We start from the raw sequence: 19,399 nt of genomic DNA on the forward strand, positions 1-19,399 counted from the left end.
TCTTTGAGCAGTGTTTCATGGGGAGGTTCAATTATGCAATTTCTTAAAAAAGAGAGTAGGAAGAGTAAGAATAATATGCAATAATCTGGAAAATATGTCAGTCTGGCATCACCAGTCCTGAACATTCTGGACTATCAGAGGTTTACTGTGATATAATTTGCATGTTATTTTGAAATAGTTTATTGGAGTCCAAGCTGTTCAAGATGGAGTCTGTGAGCAAAAGTAAATCAAATAGCATTCACATACCTGAGTGAGAAATAACCTAAGGAGAAAGAATATGCTATGTAAAAGGTAATAAATGTTTATCAAAACCAGCTAAAAGAACCTCAGCAGCACAGAGATATCACATGTTGGGACCAATGCCATAATGTTCATGTGAAATATGTGAATAACATGGGGTTCCCGGGTGTCGAGTCTGCTGGCTCTTCTGTGTTGCTGCCTGTGGTGCAGAGATGGGTCTATCAACAGAACAACCTTCAATGAAGGCAGTAACTCATTAACTGCAGTAACTGGTACAACAATGTATCATCACCATTATACTACCTGGTATGCTTACTTGATTAAGGGGGGCCTACACATATACACTACATTTCAAATAAACACCAGCAACTACAGTATTTAGGTACATTAAATTATATAAATTGTATAATCGAGTAACTACTTACGTGTATAGTTGTCAATTCAATCAACTTCAATTCACTCGTTCCCTTGGTCACATTGCTTGAACACTGTAACAACAACTCAAGGCTCTGTTAAATTCATTGCACTTATATTGTGAAATCTTTGCCACAGGATAAGCAACTTCAGAAAAGTGAACGTTGCATAAAATAATTCTGACCACCATTTTTTCGGTGTTGTCTTTTACGCTAAACTTTCACATTAATGTAGCAAAGAAGCTGATGTTACATATTGATGACAATGTTGAGCCCTACTTTTGGATTCATATAGTTATTGTTTTTGGAACATTTATTGTGAACCCAGTTGCAATAATCTCTTCAGGCTCAGTTTCTTAAGGCTCTCCATTTTGTTCACTCCAACTTGTATACTGACACAGAGTGGACATCAGACCTTTCCCCCTTCCTGCTGTCCTCTTACAAATTTGTAAAGTCTGACTTTTCTTTCTGGATCAGCTCCCAGGCATTTGACTCTGTCAGTGACAGGTGACTCTGCCTTACCCTGGCTACCCCAAACTGGGTTGACACATAACTGTTGCATTAAATTTCATGCAACCGTAGCTTTTGAAACACATCCACAATGCATTACAATTTTCTCTCAAAATATTGAGCTCATTATGAATATTATTCAGGCCAATTAGTAATTCTATAAACAACATTAACAGAGACTCTTCCAGAATTCACACAAATGCATTTCTTCCAACAATACTAATACTGTCAGACTCAATGAATATCATCTTACTACAGCACCCTGTGCCGGGTCTCATTTGTGAATGAGTGACAGTTCTCACACACCATTCCAATAGATTATGGACTCTTCCACTGAATTGCTTGCCATCGAGATCTGTGAATAGCCCATTGTTCTGAGAGGGCCAAGCCACTGTCCGAGTGATGCCATTGACTAATGCTGCTCAAAAAGGTCCCAGATTCAGAATATCTTTTCCTCTGGGACACCTTGATCTCATCTAATTTTCTGACTGGCTTGTTGCTTTGTTTCGCAGATGTATTTCTCAACCTGCCGGTGGTCTTTGCAGGTGCTCCTGTAATCCACACCTCCTGCCCTGCTATCTCACTGCAATCCTGATGCAATATCTGCTTCACTTGTTGAATGGCAGCCAATAGACAAATGACTGATCTTTACTGATAGACATTTAAACTGCCGCACAGTGTGTCTGTGATTTTTGAAAACTGTACCCTTCTTTTTCTGTTTATGCCTTTGTTGGACATATTGTTAAGTTCCATTCTCTCTTTGAAAAACCACTTCTGGAGAAATCATGTTGCTGTTCACTGTCAAGTTGATTCACCATAAGCATTGGCTTGATCTTTCACAATCTTCCCTTGATTGCACTATCTGGCTGTTTTGAGAAAACTGTCTTTCTTCCCAGGAAAGTCTAGTCTTTAACTGTTTAACTTTCCATTCCATGCTTCATGTTCCACTTCAGATGTACTCTCATCAAATTCCACCCCTAGGCATTTGATCACACTCACCCTCATGAAAAGAGATGCCTCTATTCACTAAAGATAGACACAAAATACTGGAGTAACTCAGTGGGTCAGGCAGCATCACTGGAAAAAAGGAATAGGGGATGTTTTGGGTCGGAACCGTGCTTCAGACTGCTGTTCACTCTGTTCCCAGCGCTGTTATCTTGGCTTCTACTTTCCCTCCTGGTCCCAAGCAGTTGTACAGCAGTCATCAAACTCCAATTTTGCTTTGCTGACCCATTGGATTGACTATTTCAGAACTACTGATTGGCCACACAGCACCTTTCCAGCATGTGACAAGTGCAGACTTGCTATCTGACAGGCAGCAGGAGAGGCACTGGCAGAGTATGAGCTGAGGGATCATCAATGCTGCTGTCCGATGGGTAATATGGAAACCTCCTGGTCTCAGCCACCCACAGGCCAGCTTACCTGTGGAAATAAGATGATGTTGATGTGGATACATGCATCTTATCCCTGGAGATTGACCTTCACAAATGTCATCTTATGCCATCTAGCCAAGGATGCAGTTCAGGGATTTAGCTGGTTCCCACAGGATTGTATGGGAGATTATGTCAGGAATTATTAGGGTGAAATTTGGGGTTACCATACCTATTTGCTTATAAGGATGTGGTTGTACTCGAGAGACACTGGGACAATAGCTGTATGGCACCAGTACTCGAGTCAAGTCAAGTCAAGTCAATTTTATTTGTATAGCACATTTAAAAACAACCCACGTTGACCAAAGTGCTGTACATCTGATTAGGTACCAAGGAAAAAAAATGAAACATACAGTAGCACGCAAACAGTTCACAGCGCCTCCTCAACGAGCCTCAAACGCTAGGGAGTAGAAATAGGTTTTGAGCCTGGACTTAAAGGAGTCGATGGAGGGGGCAGTTCTGATGGGGAGAGGGATGCTGTTCCACAGTCTAGGAGCTGCAACCGCAAAAGCGCGGTCACCCCTGAGCTTAAGCCTAGACCGCGGGATAGTGAGTAGCCCCAAGTCGGCCGACCTGAGGGACCTGGAGTTAGAGAGGGGGGTTAGAAGATTTTTGATGTAGGGGGGGGAATGTCCATTTAGGGCTTTATACGTGAATAGGAGGAGCTTGAAGTTGATTCTGTACCGTACAGGGAGCCAGTGGAGAGAGGCCAGAATCGGGGTGATGTGGTCCCTTTTACGGGTACCCGTCAGGAGTCTCGCTGCGGCGTTTTGGACCAGTTGCAGGTGGGACAGGGAAGATTGGCTGATCCCAGTGTATAGGGAGTTGCAGTAGTCTAGGCGGGAGGAAATGAAAGCGTGAATGATTTTTTCTGTGTCGTCGAATTGGAGGAAAGGTTTGATTTTAGCTATGGTTCAAAGTTGGAAGAAGCTGGCTTTTACCACAGCGTTGACTTGCTTATCAAATTTTAATGCAGAGTCAAATATCATGCCGAGGTTTTTGACATGCGGTTTGACTAGGCAGGATAGACTTCCAAGACTGCCTGTTATCGATTTGATGGAGTCGGGGGGGGGGGGGGGGGGGGGGGGCGGGCGAATAGGATGACCTCAGACTTGCTCTCATTTAATTGGTGGAAGTTCTGTGCCATCCAACATTTTATGTCCTCAAGTCCTCATGTCCTTATGTCCTCAAGTACATTTTATGTACTCTAAGATGTCATGCCCCTCGAACTATGACTCTTGGACTCTATATGTTGTGTTTGAGATGCTGGTGTGAAATAGATGACTGGGATACAAGGTGTAAAACTATTTTTTCTTTCCTTCAAGGTATCCATTACGTTTTTTAGACTTTAGACTTTTATAGATGCAGCGTGAAAACAGGCCCTTTAGCCCTTAGGTCCGCGCCGACCAGTGATCACCCCATACACTAGCACTATCCTACACACTAGGGACAATTTACAAATTACAGAAGCCAATTAACCTACAAACCTGCACGTCTTTGGAGTGTGGGAGGAAATCAAGAGCACCTAGAGAAAACCCACATCGTCACAGGGAGATCGTACAAACTCCGCACAGACAGCACCCGTTAGTCAGGATCGAACCTGGGTCTCTGGAATTGTAAGGCAGCATCTCTACTGCGGTCGCCATTGTGCCGTTCATACTTTGAACATCAGGAACATAGGAAAGGTTACAAGGGATATAGGTCAGGTACAGGCCAGTGGGGCTAACTTGATTAGGCATCTTGATCATCATGGATGAGTTGGGCTAATGGGCCTTTTTCTGTGCTCTATAGCTCTGTGATTCTATTGGTAACCAAATAACAAACTCTTTTTTCTTAGCTATGAAGATATTACAAGGAATGTTAAAACTCTGAAAATCAGGATATTAGCATGCTCTTTCTATGAATGTGATTCAAGAACACACTAGCCCTTTTGTACAGTGATAATGTTCAACGTGCTATTTTGCTTATTTATGTATAATGTATATTGACATTTGTGAAAATTGATATATCCCCCAAACAGGTCAGCTAGTAACTGCACTGCCTGCTTGATACTGAGGCACAGGTCTGGAATGCCCCTAGTTTTTTCATTAAACATACTTCAGGTAGGGTTGATTTTGGAATTAGCTAAAGGACTCCTGGGCAAAGTGGGGAAGAAAAGTAACCAAGATTTGTACTCTAGCTGAAAGTATATGACATTCCTAGGAGATGTTTGTATCTAAATGTTACAGGCAGGCAGGTCGTGACTTGGTTATGATTCATACCTTGGCAACAGTACACACAAAATTGAAAGGTGGCTGCTTTTTGAGCGACACATTACTGTACGTTAAATAGATGTACAATATATTTCAGATATGTATGTCTATCTGAAACTTTATTGTGTTTATTATGATTATTGAGCTAGGTGAGATGGGAAGGCTGTAAGGGTAGGGGATGGGCAGGGTAGCAGAGTATTGACTCACCCTCATCCCCACACTGGAAAATTGCTACTTTTTGGTTGGTTGCAGACAGTAGGAGGAATGATGGCGAGCTCTTCATCACTCTAACTATCACCCTTCATCCCTTCTCTTTCCAACACTCTTCCTCACTTTATTCCACCCTTCACTCTCTATCCTAACCCACTCAAGCTCTCTATCACTCCCTCCTGTTCAGTCCCATCTTTATTCCCTCACATTCTCCATTCCTCACTCTCTCTCTCCATACCCCCTTTACCAATCGCTCCCTTCATTTACCTCTCATTCCCATCAAACTATTGATTGCCTCTCTCTACATCCACCCCATCTCTTACATTGCACTCTCTATCCCAATCTCCAGAACTGTCTCTGTTCCCTTTCTTTTCAACTCTTGTTCACTCTCTTCCTTCCCACATTTAGCTCGTCTTTCTCTATCACCTTCTTTGTCCATTTCTCTTTGATTCTGCTACCAATCTTTCTTCCATCCTCTTCTGCCTCTCTTACAGTTAAACTGCAAGTCGAATCGGCAGTGAAGAAGGCAAATAGAATGCTAGCATTTATTTCAAGTGGGCTAGAATACTAAAACTGGGATGTAAGGCTCAGACTCTATAAGGCACTGGTCATGGTGCGTTTGGAATATTGCGAGCAGTTTTGGGCACCTGTGCTGGTCCTGGAGAGGGTCCAGAGGAAGTTTACAAGAATGATCCCAGCAATGACTGGGTTAACTTACGTTGAGTGTTTGATGGCATTGGACTGTACTCGCTAGAGTTTAGAAGAATGAGGGGGGACCTCATTGAAACGTACCGAATAGTGAAAGGCTTGGATAGAGTGGATGTGGAGAGGATGTTTCCACTAGTGGGATAGTCTAGGACTAGACGTCATGGCCTCAGAATTAAAGGATGTGCTTTTAGGAAGGAGATGAGAAGGAATGCCTTTACTCATAGGGTGGTGAATCTGTGGAATTCTTTGCCACAGAAGGCTGTGGAGGTCGTCAATGTATATTTTTAAAGCAGAGATAGATTCTTGATTAGTATGCGTGTCAGGGGTTATGGGGAGAAGGCAGGAGAATGGGGTTATAGCTGGGAAAGATAGATCAGCCATTATTGAATGGAGGAGTACACATGATGGGCCGAATGGCCTAATTCTGCTCCTATCACTTATGACCTTATACTCTACACCTCCGTCTCTCTCCACCCTAGTACACCTCTGCATTCCCTTTCCTGTCTCCATCCTGTCTCCATATTATCTGAATGGTGTCAAGTTAGGAAGAGGGGATGTTCAACGAGATCTGGGTGTCCTAGTGCATCAGTCACTCAAAGGAAGCATGCAGGTACAGCAGGCAGTGAAGAAAGCCAATGGAATGTTGGCCTTCATAACAAGAGGAGTTGAGTATAGGAGCAAAGAGGTCCTTCTACAGTTGTACCGGGCCCTGGTGAGACCGCACCTGGAGTACTGTGTGCAGTTTTGGTCTCCAAATTTGAGGAAGGATATTCTTGCTATTGAGGGCGTGCAGCGTAGGTTCACTAGGTTAATTCCCGGAATGGCGGGACTGTCGTATGTTGAAAGGCTGGAGCAATTAGGCTTGTATACACTGGAATTTAGAAGGATGAGGGGGGATCTTATTGAAACATATAAGATAATTAGGGGATTGGACACATTAGAGGCAGGAAACATGTTCCCAATGTTGGGGGAGTCCAGAACAAGGGGCCACAGTTTAAGAATAAGGGGTAGGCCATTTAGAACGGAGATGAGGAAGAACTTTTTCAGTCAGAGAGTGGTGAAGGTGTGGAATTCTCTGCCTCAGAAGGCAGTGGAGGCCAGTTCGTTGGATGCTTTCAAGAGAGAGCTGGATAGAGCTCTTAAGGATAGCGGAGTGAGGGGGTATGGGGAGAAGGCAGGAACGGGGGTACTGATTGAGAGTGATCAGCCATGATCGCATTGAATGGCGGTGCTGGCTCGAAGGGCTGAATGGCCTACTCCTGCACCTATTGTCTATTGTCTATTGTCTGCTCTCTGCACCCACATTCCAGTAACCACCGTCACACTCGTCTCACCATCCATCCCCTGATTGCTCCAGCACCCTTCTCTGCCCCTCTCTGTCCTTGCTCCCCAACCCATCTCCCTTTGCATTCCAAAATTCTCCATTATGCATCTCTCTGTCTTCCTTGATAGACACTAAAATGCTGGAGTAACTCAGCGGGACAGGCAGCAACTCTGACTTCAGACTCGTCAGGTCTGAAGAAGGGTCTCGACCCGAAACGTCACCCGTTCCTGCTCTCCGGAGACGCTGCCCGTCTCGCCGCGTTACTCCAGCATGTTGTGTCTATCTTCGGTGTGAACCAGCATCTGCAGTTCCTTCCCACACACCCTCTGTCCCCTTTTCTCTATTGCAATATTCATTCTGAGTCTACAACTCTCTTGCGCTTCTGCATCCATCCGCTTCTCTCTGCTTGCCGCCCGCTCTCCTCTCCTCCCCTCTCATCTCATCTCCGAGTGAATCGCTTGCTCCACTCTGCATCCCTCCCTCCTTCAGCCCGGGCAGCCTGCGCTCTCTCACTTGCTGAGCTCACTTCCTGTCGTTGGGATCGAGGGAGCGCAGGGGGGGAGTGAGGGGAACCAGGACCAGGACCAGGACCAGGACCCGCACTGATCCGGGACCGAGGTAATGCAGGAAGGGCCGGAGCCCATGGCAGAGGCGACGGTGGAAACGGGGCTCGGCAGCGCTTTGGGTTCACTGCAAAACCACCCCCCACGTCTCCCTCTCCCCAACCCCCAACCCCTCATTCCTCTAACACTCCCGCCTCCACCGGCTTCCATCCCACTACGTTTTCCTCTCCCATCGTCTCTTCTCCCTCTCCCCATCAACCGACTCCATCCCCGAACCCCTCCCCGTCTCCCTTTCACTCCATCATCACCCTCTTATCCCCCTAACGTCTCCCTCTCTCCTCCCACCCTCCCCATGCCCCCACCATCTCCCCCCCTCCCCACGCCCCCCAACAACTCCCCCTCTCCCCACGCCCCCCACCATATCCCCCTCTTCCCACCATCCCCCTTTCTCCATCCATTGTCTTCTCACTCCCCGTCTCCAACTCCCACCACTCTCTCTCACCCTCTCTCCCTGCATCTCCCTCTCTTCCCACCTCTCCCTCTCTCCCCGCCACTCCCTCTCTCCCCACCACTCCCTCTCTCCCCGCCACTCTCCCTCCCTCTCCCTCTCTCCCGCGTTCCCAGTCTCTCCTCTCCCCGTCTCTCCTCTCCCCGTCTCTCCATCTCCCGCTGTCTCCCCCTCACTCCCCCATTCTCCCGGTCTCTCCCACTCTCCCCCACTCTCCCCGTCTCCCCCACTCTCCCCGTCTCTCCCCATCTCCCCCACTCTCCCCGTCTCCCCCACTCTCCCCGTCTCCCCCACTCTCCCCGTCTCCCCCACTCTCCCCGTCTCTCCCCGTCTCTCCCCGTCTCCCCCACTCTCCCCGTCTCCCCCACTCTCCCCGTCTCCCCCACTCTCCCCGTCTCCCCCACTCTCCCCGTCTCCCCCACTTTCCCCATCTCCCCCACTCTCCCCAGTCTCCCCGTTTCTCCCATTCTCCAAGTCTCTCCCTCTCTGCCCGTCTCTCCCTCTCTTCCCGACTTTCCCGCTCTCCCCGTCTCTCCCTCACTCTCTCTCCATGTCTCCCCGTCTCTCCCCGTCTCTCCCCCATCTCTCCCTCTCTCCCCGCATCTCCCCGTCTCTCCCCGCATCTCCCTCTCTCCCCGCATCTCCCTCTCTCCCCGTCTCTCCTTCTCTCTCCCTCTTTCCCCTTCTCTCCCTCTCCCCCCTCTCCCCCCTCTCTCCCTCTCTCGTCGTCTCTCCCTCTCTCCCTTGTCTCTCCCTCCCCGTCTCTCCCTCTCTCCCCATCTCTCCCTCTCTCCTCTGTTTCTTTCTCTCTCTCTGTCTCTCCCCTTTTCTCCCTTTCCCTTTCTCTCCCGATCTTCCCTTCTCTCCATGTCCCCATCTCTCCATCTCCCCCATCGCTCCCTCTCTCCCCGTCGCCCCCTCCCTCCCTTCCCCCTCCCTCCCTTCCCCTCCCTCCCTTCCCCTCTCTTGCCCTCCCCCCTCCCTTGCCCTCCCCCTCCCCCCCGTCCCTTCCCCTCCCCCCCACTCCCCCATCCTCCTCTCCCCCCTCCCTCCCCCTCCCTCCCCCTCCCTCCCCCTCCTTTCCCCACCCTTCCCCGCCCTTCCACTCCTCCCCATCCTCCTCTCCGCCTCTCCCTCCCCTCTCCCCCCTCTACCCCCTCTCTCCCACCCTTTCTACCCCCTCGACTCCCTCCTCGCTCCCTCTCTCTTCCTCTTCCCATCTCCCTCCCTCCTCCCCCCTCCCCTCCCTCTGTCACCCCTCCCGTTCCCTCCCACCCCTCCCCCTTCCTCCCTACCCCCTCCCTCCAATCCCCTTCCCTCCACCCTCACTCCCCCTGCATGCTCCCCCTTCCCCCTGAGGTGTGTGACTGGTGAAGATTAATGAGCAGTGTTGCATTGAAACATGCAGCCAGAATGTGAAGCTGCTGGGTCAGGTAATGGTGAGTGATTAGTTGGAATGCTGAGTAACTATAGTGATCGGTGTAAACAACATCTGCTGTTGTTCGGTTTGTCCAGGCCTGGCGTCTTCTACTGAGTCTCTTGCATTCACGGACGAGTAGCAGGTTTGTTGCTGTTTTAGATCTTCTCCAGCTCCTCTATCCGTATCCCTGTCTCTCTCCCCATCTTTTCTAACAGTTTCTGATCTCTCTCTCTCACCCTGCACTCTCCTTCACATTCTGCCTCCTGAATGAAGTGTCAGTTTCCATTGTCACTATGACGACAGAACTTGAAACTACCCCGGAGTGTACGAGAAAGCCTGATCGAGTTTGACAGCTTTTTAAAAAATACTATCTCTTTGTTGTCAAACTTGGCAGATTTGCTGTAAATTGATACATTGCAGGGACCTAACCTGCCCACTCGGCTGCCCTGGATTGCCTGAATTCCGAACTAATGTGCAAAGTGGAGGAAAATGATGCATGTTGCCCTTGTTTGCAGAAAGAGGTGGCAGTAATAGGCAGGCGCACGGGAACGGCGGTTCTTTAACATGGATGCTCTATCTGCATTGCCCACTCAGTTCGCTGTGTGATTCGCGAGTCTTTCCTGCCTGCTGGGGCGGATGAGGGAGACTATGTTGATCTTTGGATCCAGGTTTAGTTTCCATGTTGCTGCCTGTAGTTGCCGCTGTGTAAGGGTTGTCTTCTTTCCTGCCAGCTTGTATTAGCTGCTCATTACTTCCTAAATGCTGTGAACTACAGTGACCTCTGCCCCCTCGTCCTGCCCTGTCTGAGAGGATGTACTGTTGAATCTTTGGCTCACTGAGTCTGTGCTGAGCATCAACCATCCATTGACATTAATCTTTATTATTCTCCCCGCATTCCCATTAAACCCCCCCCCCCAAGATTCTACCACTCCAGGGGGGCAATAAAGTTTAGTTTAGTTTATTGTCATGTGTACCGAGGTACAGTGAAACCCCACCAATCTGTTTGTCTGTGGGGTGTGGGAGGAAACTCTCTGCACCACTCTGCTTCTTTCGGAGCTGTTGCTGTTTGTGAGTCAATCTGAATTAGTGTTTTGACCGCTGCTGTCCATCAGGTTAGGATGTGTACAGTGAAACCACTTTCCTGGGAAATTAGCGGGAGAGCTACTGCCTGACAGCGCTAGTCACCCGGGTTCAATCCTGACTACGGGTGCATGTCTGTACAGAGTTTGTACATTCTCCCTGTGACTGCGTGGGTTTTCCCTGAGATCTTCGGTTTCCTCCCACACTGCAAAGACGTACAGGTTTGTAGGTTAATTGGCGGTGTAAATGTAAAAACTGTCCCTAGTATGTGTAGGGTAGTGTTAATGTGCGGGGATTGGCTGGTCGAGGCGGACTTGGTGTGCCGAAGGGCCTGTTTCCGTCCTGTATCTCTAAACAACTAAACTAAAAACTATGGATGCTGCACATATTCACATATTCCACAGATCAGTCAGCGCCTGTGGACAGAGCAGCAGAGTCAAGGTTTCAGGTTGAAGATCTTTTCTAAGAGTCATTGACTAAATCTCTCCCAAAAGACTCTGCTTGACCCACTGTACGTTTCCACCATTCCCAGTTTTTGTTTCAGAATCGCAGCATCTGCAGGTTTCTGCTGTCAGATGTATCTGGCGTTATGAGAACACGTCGGATGTTCAGTTGGTGGAACCAGACTGTTTGCTTGTGGGGATTGTTAATCGGCGTCTGGTGTCAACACCAGGTGGCTGGAAATGAATGAAGCCATTACATCCTCCCCTTTCCTGCGACCACTTGCATGGTCACGGGTGTATGCCTGTGCTTTGTGACTTGCGCTAGAATGTTGGAGGTTGAACGACTGGCATCGTGCACAGCCAGGTTGATTATGACGTTCCCCACCTCTTCCCCCAAAATCAGCATTTGACCAGAGCCATTATACAACTGGGATCTTGGAGGAGAATTCCATTTCGAAAGATTAAGATCAGCAATAAACAGTCTAAGTTTAGTTCATGCCCAGTTTAGGGGGATGGTGACCACAACTGTTCCAGGAGTTCCAGGATTTCCCCCTGTGATGTGGAAGGAATACCAACATATTTCAGTCAGGACAGCGTGTGAAGGAGTGTTCACTTACATATCAGCCCTCACTTTGAGATGACAGGAAACAGCTAAAGAATAGGGGATTAATACAAACTGAGAATTTCTTTCAAGTAGGTGCAGAGAACCCTTGCCTCAAAAACGTCTGATGTTGGACGCAGTTGTGCCACTCTAGACTCTTATTCATTGCCCAGACTGAAAACATTGGCGTGTTACTTTGGCGAATTACTCGATTAGGGTGACCCGTAAGCAATTTATATTGAACAGAACCCATGAAACGTTTAGCTTCAATTTGGGGATTGGTAATAAATACTAATCTTGGAAATGAATAGGCAAGAATTCAAAGAATGGAATTTGAACTTGTCAATTTTGTGGACTCCTTGCCAGTTTCACATTGTGGGACATCTAATAGTGGCACTCTCTCTAAAACTCTCATTTAATTTATGTTTTCCTTGTTGAACTCTAATTTTGCATGTTGTTTGATGCTTTCGCCAGAATGATTGTTTTAAGCGTGAGACAAATGATTGAGGTGTGTCCAAGAATGTTGTTTGTCCCCTTGTTTCCAAGCACTCGGTAACTGATACAACATAGCCACAGAATATAGAGGGAGAACCTGCTGCTTGCTGCATTTATCAGCTTTAGGCTTTTGGCAGACATGGTAAGCACCTGATGGTGGACTTTTTTGTGTATGTGTGTAGTTTGACTGCTGTTCATTATGTACAAGTCAAAACGCACTGTGCAAACCACTTCCATACATAGGATATTTAGCTTCTCCTGTCTTTCCTCTTCTATCAGAGTAGCCCTCAACGCCCTTCTCTCTTGTGTGCTTCTCCTGTCTCCCCTTAAATGCATCTTTACTGTTTTCTTTGACCTTCTCTTGTGGGAGTGAGCTCCACATTCCACATTCTGACCATTCTAGGTGAAATAATTTCTAGGTTAAAGTCATGATCACAGTGAATGGTTGGGCAGGCCTAAGGGGTTGGTTCTCTTGTCTTCTTACGTAAACTGTGGGCAGTCCCATAGATTTAGACAACTGAAGATAACTTCTGCATCCTCTTCAGTAGCTCTTAACTGTGGTGTGATCACGGTTCAACACAGGTTAAGCATAACTTCCCAAGTTTTTCAATTCTATCCCCATAGAAATAATGCTTGATTTGCTGTTGTATGGCCTTGTTAGCATTCATTGATTGATTTATTTGTGCTCTGATCCCTCCGTTGTTTAATTACAGCTGGACTCTCACCTTCCAAGTAATTTACTATAAGCTCATTCGTCCGAACTTATTCAAAGCCTGTGGAGGCACGACCTTGCAGCCGCTGGCATCTTGAGCAAAAATCAAATTGCTGGGTCAGGCAGCTGCATGACTCCCTGGGTTCCTCCAGCACTCTGCTAATTTCCTGTGCAGTTGTATGCAGATGAGTTGAAGAGAGGCTCTGATGTGTTGTAAGCTCTGATACCATGCCTTAGTAGACAGAAAGTTGTGAATAATGGTCTTAATCCTGGTGAGAAGAATGAGGCTGCCATTTGAAAGTGTGCTTTTCTGGGTTTCCCAGTTGGATGACTGATAGATGCATCAGAACGAAAATTGGAATATTTGTTGAATGCAGTGGACATTTTTAAGTGATTGTTGACAATACTGCCCATTCCCAAGTGAGGTTTGACTTCCTGTTTGTGAATTCTTGCCCAACTGTAGGACTGAGGGGAATAACAGGCTGTTCACTCTCAGCCATTGATGCATCCATGGCTCTGATACTTGGGTTGAGTTTTCTACTTGGTTAAATCTCTAGGAATGTTAAAAATTATGCTCAAACTTCGTCAATGTGCGCAGTTCTTTACAGGGAAAAATAATAACAAAACAAAATAAAATATTGGCTGCAAAGTCATGAGGTTTCATATTTTAACCCCTCATGCCCAAAATAGATTCCTATTTTCATTCAGATTTTTCTTGTTTTGAATTGGTACATTTATTTTTAGTGATTTATAATTTTTTAGATTGGGAAGTTTGAGTCAATTTGGTGCAATGTGGAATTTTGCAGTCGTGGAATTTGATTTTAGTATAGGGACATACTTTTATTTATATCATAGCCTTTAACTGCTGCCCTCTGGTAGACGGTTCAGGTCCATTACATCACGGACTAATAGACTCAAGAACAGTTTCTACCCCAGTGTCATACGTGAGCTGAACACTGCCAGACACTCACATAAAACTGAATGGAAGGAACGGAACTGATCGGAACACTGTCAGTTACTTGTCAGAAAACATAAGCCTCAATTTAATACAAGTTTACATTCTGCTGCACTTATATTGCTTAACATTTGCTAAACTTATTACATGTTACAACCGACCGCACCTTATATTTAATTACATTATTTCTTTTATTTTTAAAAAAAAACGGCACTTGCAATATGTTAGCTCTCATTGCTGTGCAATAACTTGCTGTCTTGATTGCACTGTACACTGCCTCGACCGTATTGTAATTGTTTTGTCTATATTGTATTAGAGGTCAGTTTGTTTAATTCAGTAGATTAGGTTTAGCTTGTTATGGATAAAGGTTTATCCTTTGTACTGTCTGCTGTGTGTGATTGCATAATCTGGACTGCTATAATTTCGCTGTACTTTGTGTAGTGACAATAAAGGTTTTTACAATTTACAATTTATCTTCCTTTAAAAAAAGCCTCAGTTAATTTGTAGGCAGCCGGGAAAAATATTCACAGATAAAATGATAATAAATAAATATGAACAATATGGAAACTCAGGATTCATCTTGGGGTCCTTAACAGCCATTTAAGAGTGAGAGAGATGCAAGACAGTCATTAGATTTATTGATCATCTGTATCTTCTCCAACATCACTATGAACAGTTTAATATAATATATATCCCTGAAATAGTTGGATTTTTGTAGCAAATAAAATATCAATTGTTGGACTTCAATGAATGCCCATGCCCCTCTGCAACTCCCAAGTCAATTGTACTTTTTAGTGCACGGTAAGAAGCTGGCCACGGATAGGTTTGTTGTTAACCATGAATAAAGCAAACAAACATTTTTAAAGGTATTCCAAGTTCTTGTCCACTTGTCTCCAATTCAATAAGGATGGTGTCTACGACAGGGCAATGAGTTCTCGTTGCACAGACTCACCCAACAGTGGACCACAGCATTCCCTTCAGTCCATGCAAGGCTGTTTCATTCTTACCAGTTTACACTTTACACATTTTTGAGAATATTTATGTGGCTTTCAGTAATATGTGTTTGCCATATTGAAATTAAAGCTCTTTACTATCTTCTCAGCATTGGTGGCGGTTGTGGGAAAAATTGTCTCTTGCCTTCACTTTTGGAGTTTACTTTTTAGGGGTATTATAAAATTTCACAAGCGTTTTTATATTTTTAATTGAAATATTTGCAAGCTTTCGTTTTGCTCTTTATTATCTCATTGCCAATGTTACGAGTTCTTGTTCTGATGCTGAATCCATTAGCTCATTACTGCTATTTTCTTTGTCCTTACTTTTGCTGTTTCTCTCATATTCTTTCAATTTAGCATGCTCAGTGTCTATTTTAGGCTTGACTTATCTAGAAGAAGCGTGAGAAATAGGGCAGGATTAATTTTAGCCAGCTCCTCTGTTATGCCTCTGTAGTTACCTTAACAGTAATTCCAATACAGCTTCTCCCTCTCAAACTCCAAGTTGAATTCTATCATATTCTGATCTCAGGCCCCGAGGAATTGTTTCACCTTAAGCTCCCTAATCAAATCTAGTGGATCTAGTGTTGGGAATGGTGGAGCAGTGGGTGGTAGACTGTAATTATCCATGCATCTCAAGATTGTAAAGATGGGGAGGGGTTGTGAGATATGTAAGAGGTTGGAAATATAGGGTGGGATTGAAGACATAGAGGAGAGTAAGTCTCAACTCAAAATTGGTCTAGGCGAGGGAATCCATGTGGAGGAACTTAGCTGGCTGGGATGTTGACCTAAGAATGGTGGTGGAGGAGAGGTAGAGACTTTCATGGCAGTGCTGTTGGACTAAATGCACGGTTGGGAGTTATTCAAATGTTGAGTTTGAAAGTTCATCCAGCTAAAAAGATTGACTGCTGGGTGAGGTTAGGGCACAGGGGGAGGAACCAACATGGCTTGGGGAGTTCTATTAGGAGTTGAGAAAGATGGCTATTCAACTTGGAGACCATTGTTCCTCATTGATAGCAATATCAAGCCTGCAACTCGGCAGAATTTGGCTGTGATGGAGAAGTAGAGCTGTTATCTGATGTATACTGAAGCTTGTAGAGGGAGCAGAATGTGGGCAAAGACCATCCTGGAGAAGGGCAAATATATTAGCACTGCATTTAATGGATGGAAAACACAGGGATGTTGATTGAAGGCGATGGCTTGTCATTGAGATGAAGAGCTTGAGATTGTCCTTAATTCCTTGGAGGTATCCTTTGGCCTGTTACAAAAACAGAAAATGCTGGAAGAACTCAGCCAGTCAAGCAACATCCGTGGAAAGAGAAACCAATTAATGTTTCGGGTCAGGGGCACTCCCTCTCCCTCTGAATGTTTTATTTGTTTTCTATTATGGTTTGTCTGTGGCATATAAGGTAGGGAGGTGCATTACTAAATGACTAAATGTGCTCCAGCTGGGTAGAGTATTGAACAAACAGACCATCCAAAGACTCATACTCTTCATTATACTTTATGTTATCTCTGTTCACCAATGCCTTTTTAGAACATTCAGCAGTTATTTGATTACTAGGAGTAGAAATTGGTGTATTTAACAAGGGTGAAAACTGCTTCATTACCAATGATTCATCGCCACTAGCTGCAACCAACAAGATTCTGGATTGACCACCCCACGCCCAACATCAACACAGGAAGTGCAGCGATGTGATCAGTTCCTTCACCACCAGTTGCAGAATGACTAAATTATCTGTTCCCATTCTCCAGGAACTTACCGCCCCTCCACAAAGGAGCAGTGCCTAGTGTAGAGCTTTCAGCATTGAGACCAGATGAAATAGATGGTGGCAGCACTGAGCCATTGTCTTCTACTATTAAGGCCTTGGCATCCTCCACCAGGCAAGGGCAACTGATTTATAGTTACCTGAAGCAGCGATATATGGGAGGTAATAGAGGCAAGAATTACCATATGTTTAAATTGTTCATAGTGATGAACAGTCTCTCGTGGCTTTGTATATCACCACATCCCTAGCCAAACCAGTACGGTCATCATCTTTTCCTTGCTCTCCTGCCATCTTCTCTCTTGAGAACCTCAACTTGTTGCCACCTTTTCTGGGACACTTCTACTGTCCCAAACTTTGCAGCTTCTCCCTCCTCCATTTTGTCCCCACGTTAACCAGTTTACCCCCTGTGATCCTTGCTTCGTTGTCTCTTTGAACTTTTTCCATACTGCTGCTCTGACTCAATCAATCCCCTATCCCCACACCCCAACCTCTCTTCATGCAATGTGTTGCCTCATTGACAAACACGATAATTGGGCAAGAATCCTGTAATGACTCTGACATGTGGGAAAGTAGTGCCAAATGATGAAATTATCATTGTCAGAGGAATACAGCATTAAAACAGGTCATTTGGCCTATTGAAATTCAACATTACAACAGGCCATTTGCCTCATTGAGCCCCTGCTGACCATCAACTGCACACATACACCAATCCAACATTAATCCCATTTTACCTTCCCCCCCAAAATCTCATCTTCCCCCAGATCCCACCAATCATCTTCACACAGTGGGAGGTGGGGGGGGGGGGGGGGGGGGGGGGGAACTAATTTAACAACCCACACTTCTTTGGATTGTGGAAGAAATCGGGAGCCCCGAGGTGGGGGGTTCCTCTCGCAGCCACAGGCAGAACGTGCAAAATCCAGACAGCACTGGAGGCCAGCTTTGAACCTGGGTCTTTGGCGTGGTGAAGCAGTGGCTCTACAAGTTGAGCCACTGTACCAGCCACAAGTGTAGTGGGTGGAGGTTGTGCAATGCAGGTTTAGTATTAAACTGTAAGCAATTCTTGTATGTAGCCCATAATGGATGGGAATGGGAGGTTAAGTACCGTGGATTGCTGAACATTTCTCTGGTTAGGAATGGATAGGTAGTTTGTGAGACACAGTGTGTTGTGCAGGGTCTGCAGAGAGAGTAATTTGAAACAGAACAGTTAAATGATGATATTTCCTTTCGTCCTTTTGCAGTTCTTCCACAGCAATGTTTGCTGCCCTTCACAGTTCCATCGACTAACGCCACCACACTATCGCCTAACGGACTTCATGGTATCATCGCAGAGCCAGTACGGGGGATTCGGGATGGGCTTCGGAAACCTATCGTTGGGCACAGCTGGACTGCCCTCTTTCAAGTTCCGTTCAAGAAGCGAAAGCCTGGACTGGAGGCGGCTCAGCGCTATAGACGTGGAGCGAGTGGCCAGAGAGCTGGATGTCTCCACCCTGCAGGAGAACATCATGAGCGTGACCTTCTGTAACTTGGACTCCGAGAGGTGTCCCTCTTGCCAGAACTTGGTTGACCCAGTTTTACTGAAGGTAATTAAGCTGGCCCAACTAAACACAGAATACCTCCTTCACTCCCAGGATTACTTCACAAGCAACATCCAGGCACTGGAGGAGCAGCTACAGCTGGCCATGGAAGAGCTGGAGAAGAGCAGGCAGGAAATAGTTAAGAAGACGGAGGAGTTAAAGGGTGTGAAAGATGAGGGCCGACGGCGCAAAAAGATGATCGCAACTCTTCAGCTGCTTGTGCAAGCAGGAGCCAATAACTATCACAAGGTACTTCTGCCTTCAACCTTGTTTTATTTAAAGGTTTGATTATTTATTCTGCCTGTAAGAGCATAAGAAAAGAGGTGCAACTGTAGGCCACTCGGCCCCTTAAGCCTGCTCCACTATTCAGTGTGATCATGGCTGATCTGCCCCAGGCCCCATCTCCTGCGCCAATTCCAAAGAACCTTCAATTTCCTGATCTTTCAGATATATTTATTTTCTCTTTGAATCACCAAAATGATCTAGCTCCCACAACCTGCAGGGCAGAGAATTCTAGGAATTCCTAAGGAGCTTGGTTTTAATTGGCTGTCCTCCATACTTGTAACTATGTCCCCTCATTCAAGATTCTCCCACTCGTGGAAACATCTCAACACCTACTCCTCCTCGTGCTTTGTGACTTGTTGAGTGTTTCCAGCATCCTTTGTTTCTATTTCAGATTTCCAGCATTCACGGTTTTCTTTTGATTTAGTGTTGCGTGAATTTGTTGCGTGCTGTGTTTTATGTCAGAATAAAGACGAATAAGCTCTTTGCTAAGATTGCAACAGTTGTGCTCTGTCGCCTTCCTTGATTTGGATTCCAAACTGGCAGTCAGTTTTTTTGGTTCCATTTCAGATAGCCTTTCCTCATGAAGAATTCTCTGAAAAGTACTTTCAGAGGGATTATTTTAAAAAAACCTTGCAATTCCATAGCATGTTTGCAACCCCTGTGTGTCTCAGGCTTATGTTAAATTTTACTCACATTTGTAATCTGGTCACCTAGCAACCAAATTGCACACTGCAAACTCTCATTAACAGAGACATTAATTATCTGAAAAAAAAGACACAACTTGCTGCAGTAACTCAGCATGTCAGGCAGCATTTCTGGAGAACATGTGAGTTTCCTGGTCGGGACCTTTCTTCAGATTGATTGTGGGGGTGGCAGTTGGGATGGAGGGGAGGGGCAGTTGGGATGGAGGGGAGGGGA

At 45.9% G+C, this 19,399-nt stretch overlaps 1 protein-coding gene across 3 annotated transcripts in view; it reads left to right on the top strand.

Moving 5' to 3' along the window:
• Nucleotides 1-19,399, top strand: part of dzip1l (DAZ interacting zinc finger protein 1-like) — a 109,372-nt gene that overhangs the window by 22,191 nt on the left and 67,782 nt on the right. For 2 of the 3 annotated variants that reach the window (XM_078409945.1, XM_078409947.1), the window contains exons 1-2: nucleotides 7,591-7,705; nucleotides 17,861-18,445. In XM_078409945.1, the coding sequence (XP_078266071.1) occupies nucleotides 17,936-18,445 (510 nt within the window). In that variant the 5' untranslated portion in view covers nucleotides 7,591-7,705; nucleotides 17,861-17,935. Of the gene's footprint in view, nucleotides 1-7,590; nucleotides 7,706-17,860; nucleotides 18,446-19,399 lie in introns of those variants that run through there. The other variant, XM_078409946.1, reaches the window with a different exon arrangement.

Source organism: Rhinoraja longicauda, chromosome 13, assembly GCF_053455715.1.
Source record: "Rhinoraja longicauda isolate Sanriku21f chromosome 13, sRhiLon1.1, whole genome shotgun sequence".
NCBI lineage: Eukaryota > Metazoa > Chordata > Chondrichthyes > Rajiformes > Arhynchobatidae > Rhinoraja > Rhinoraja longicauda.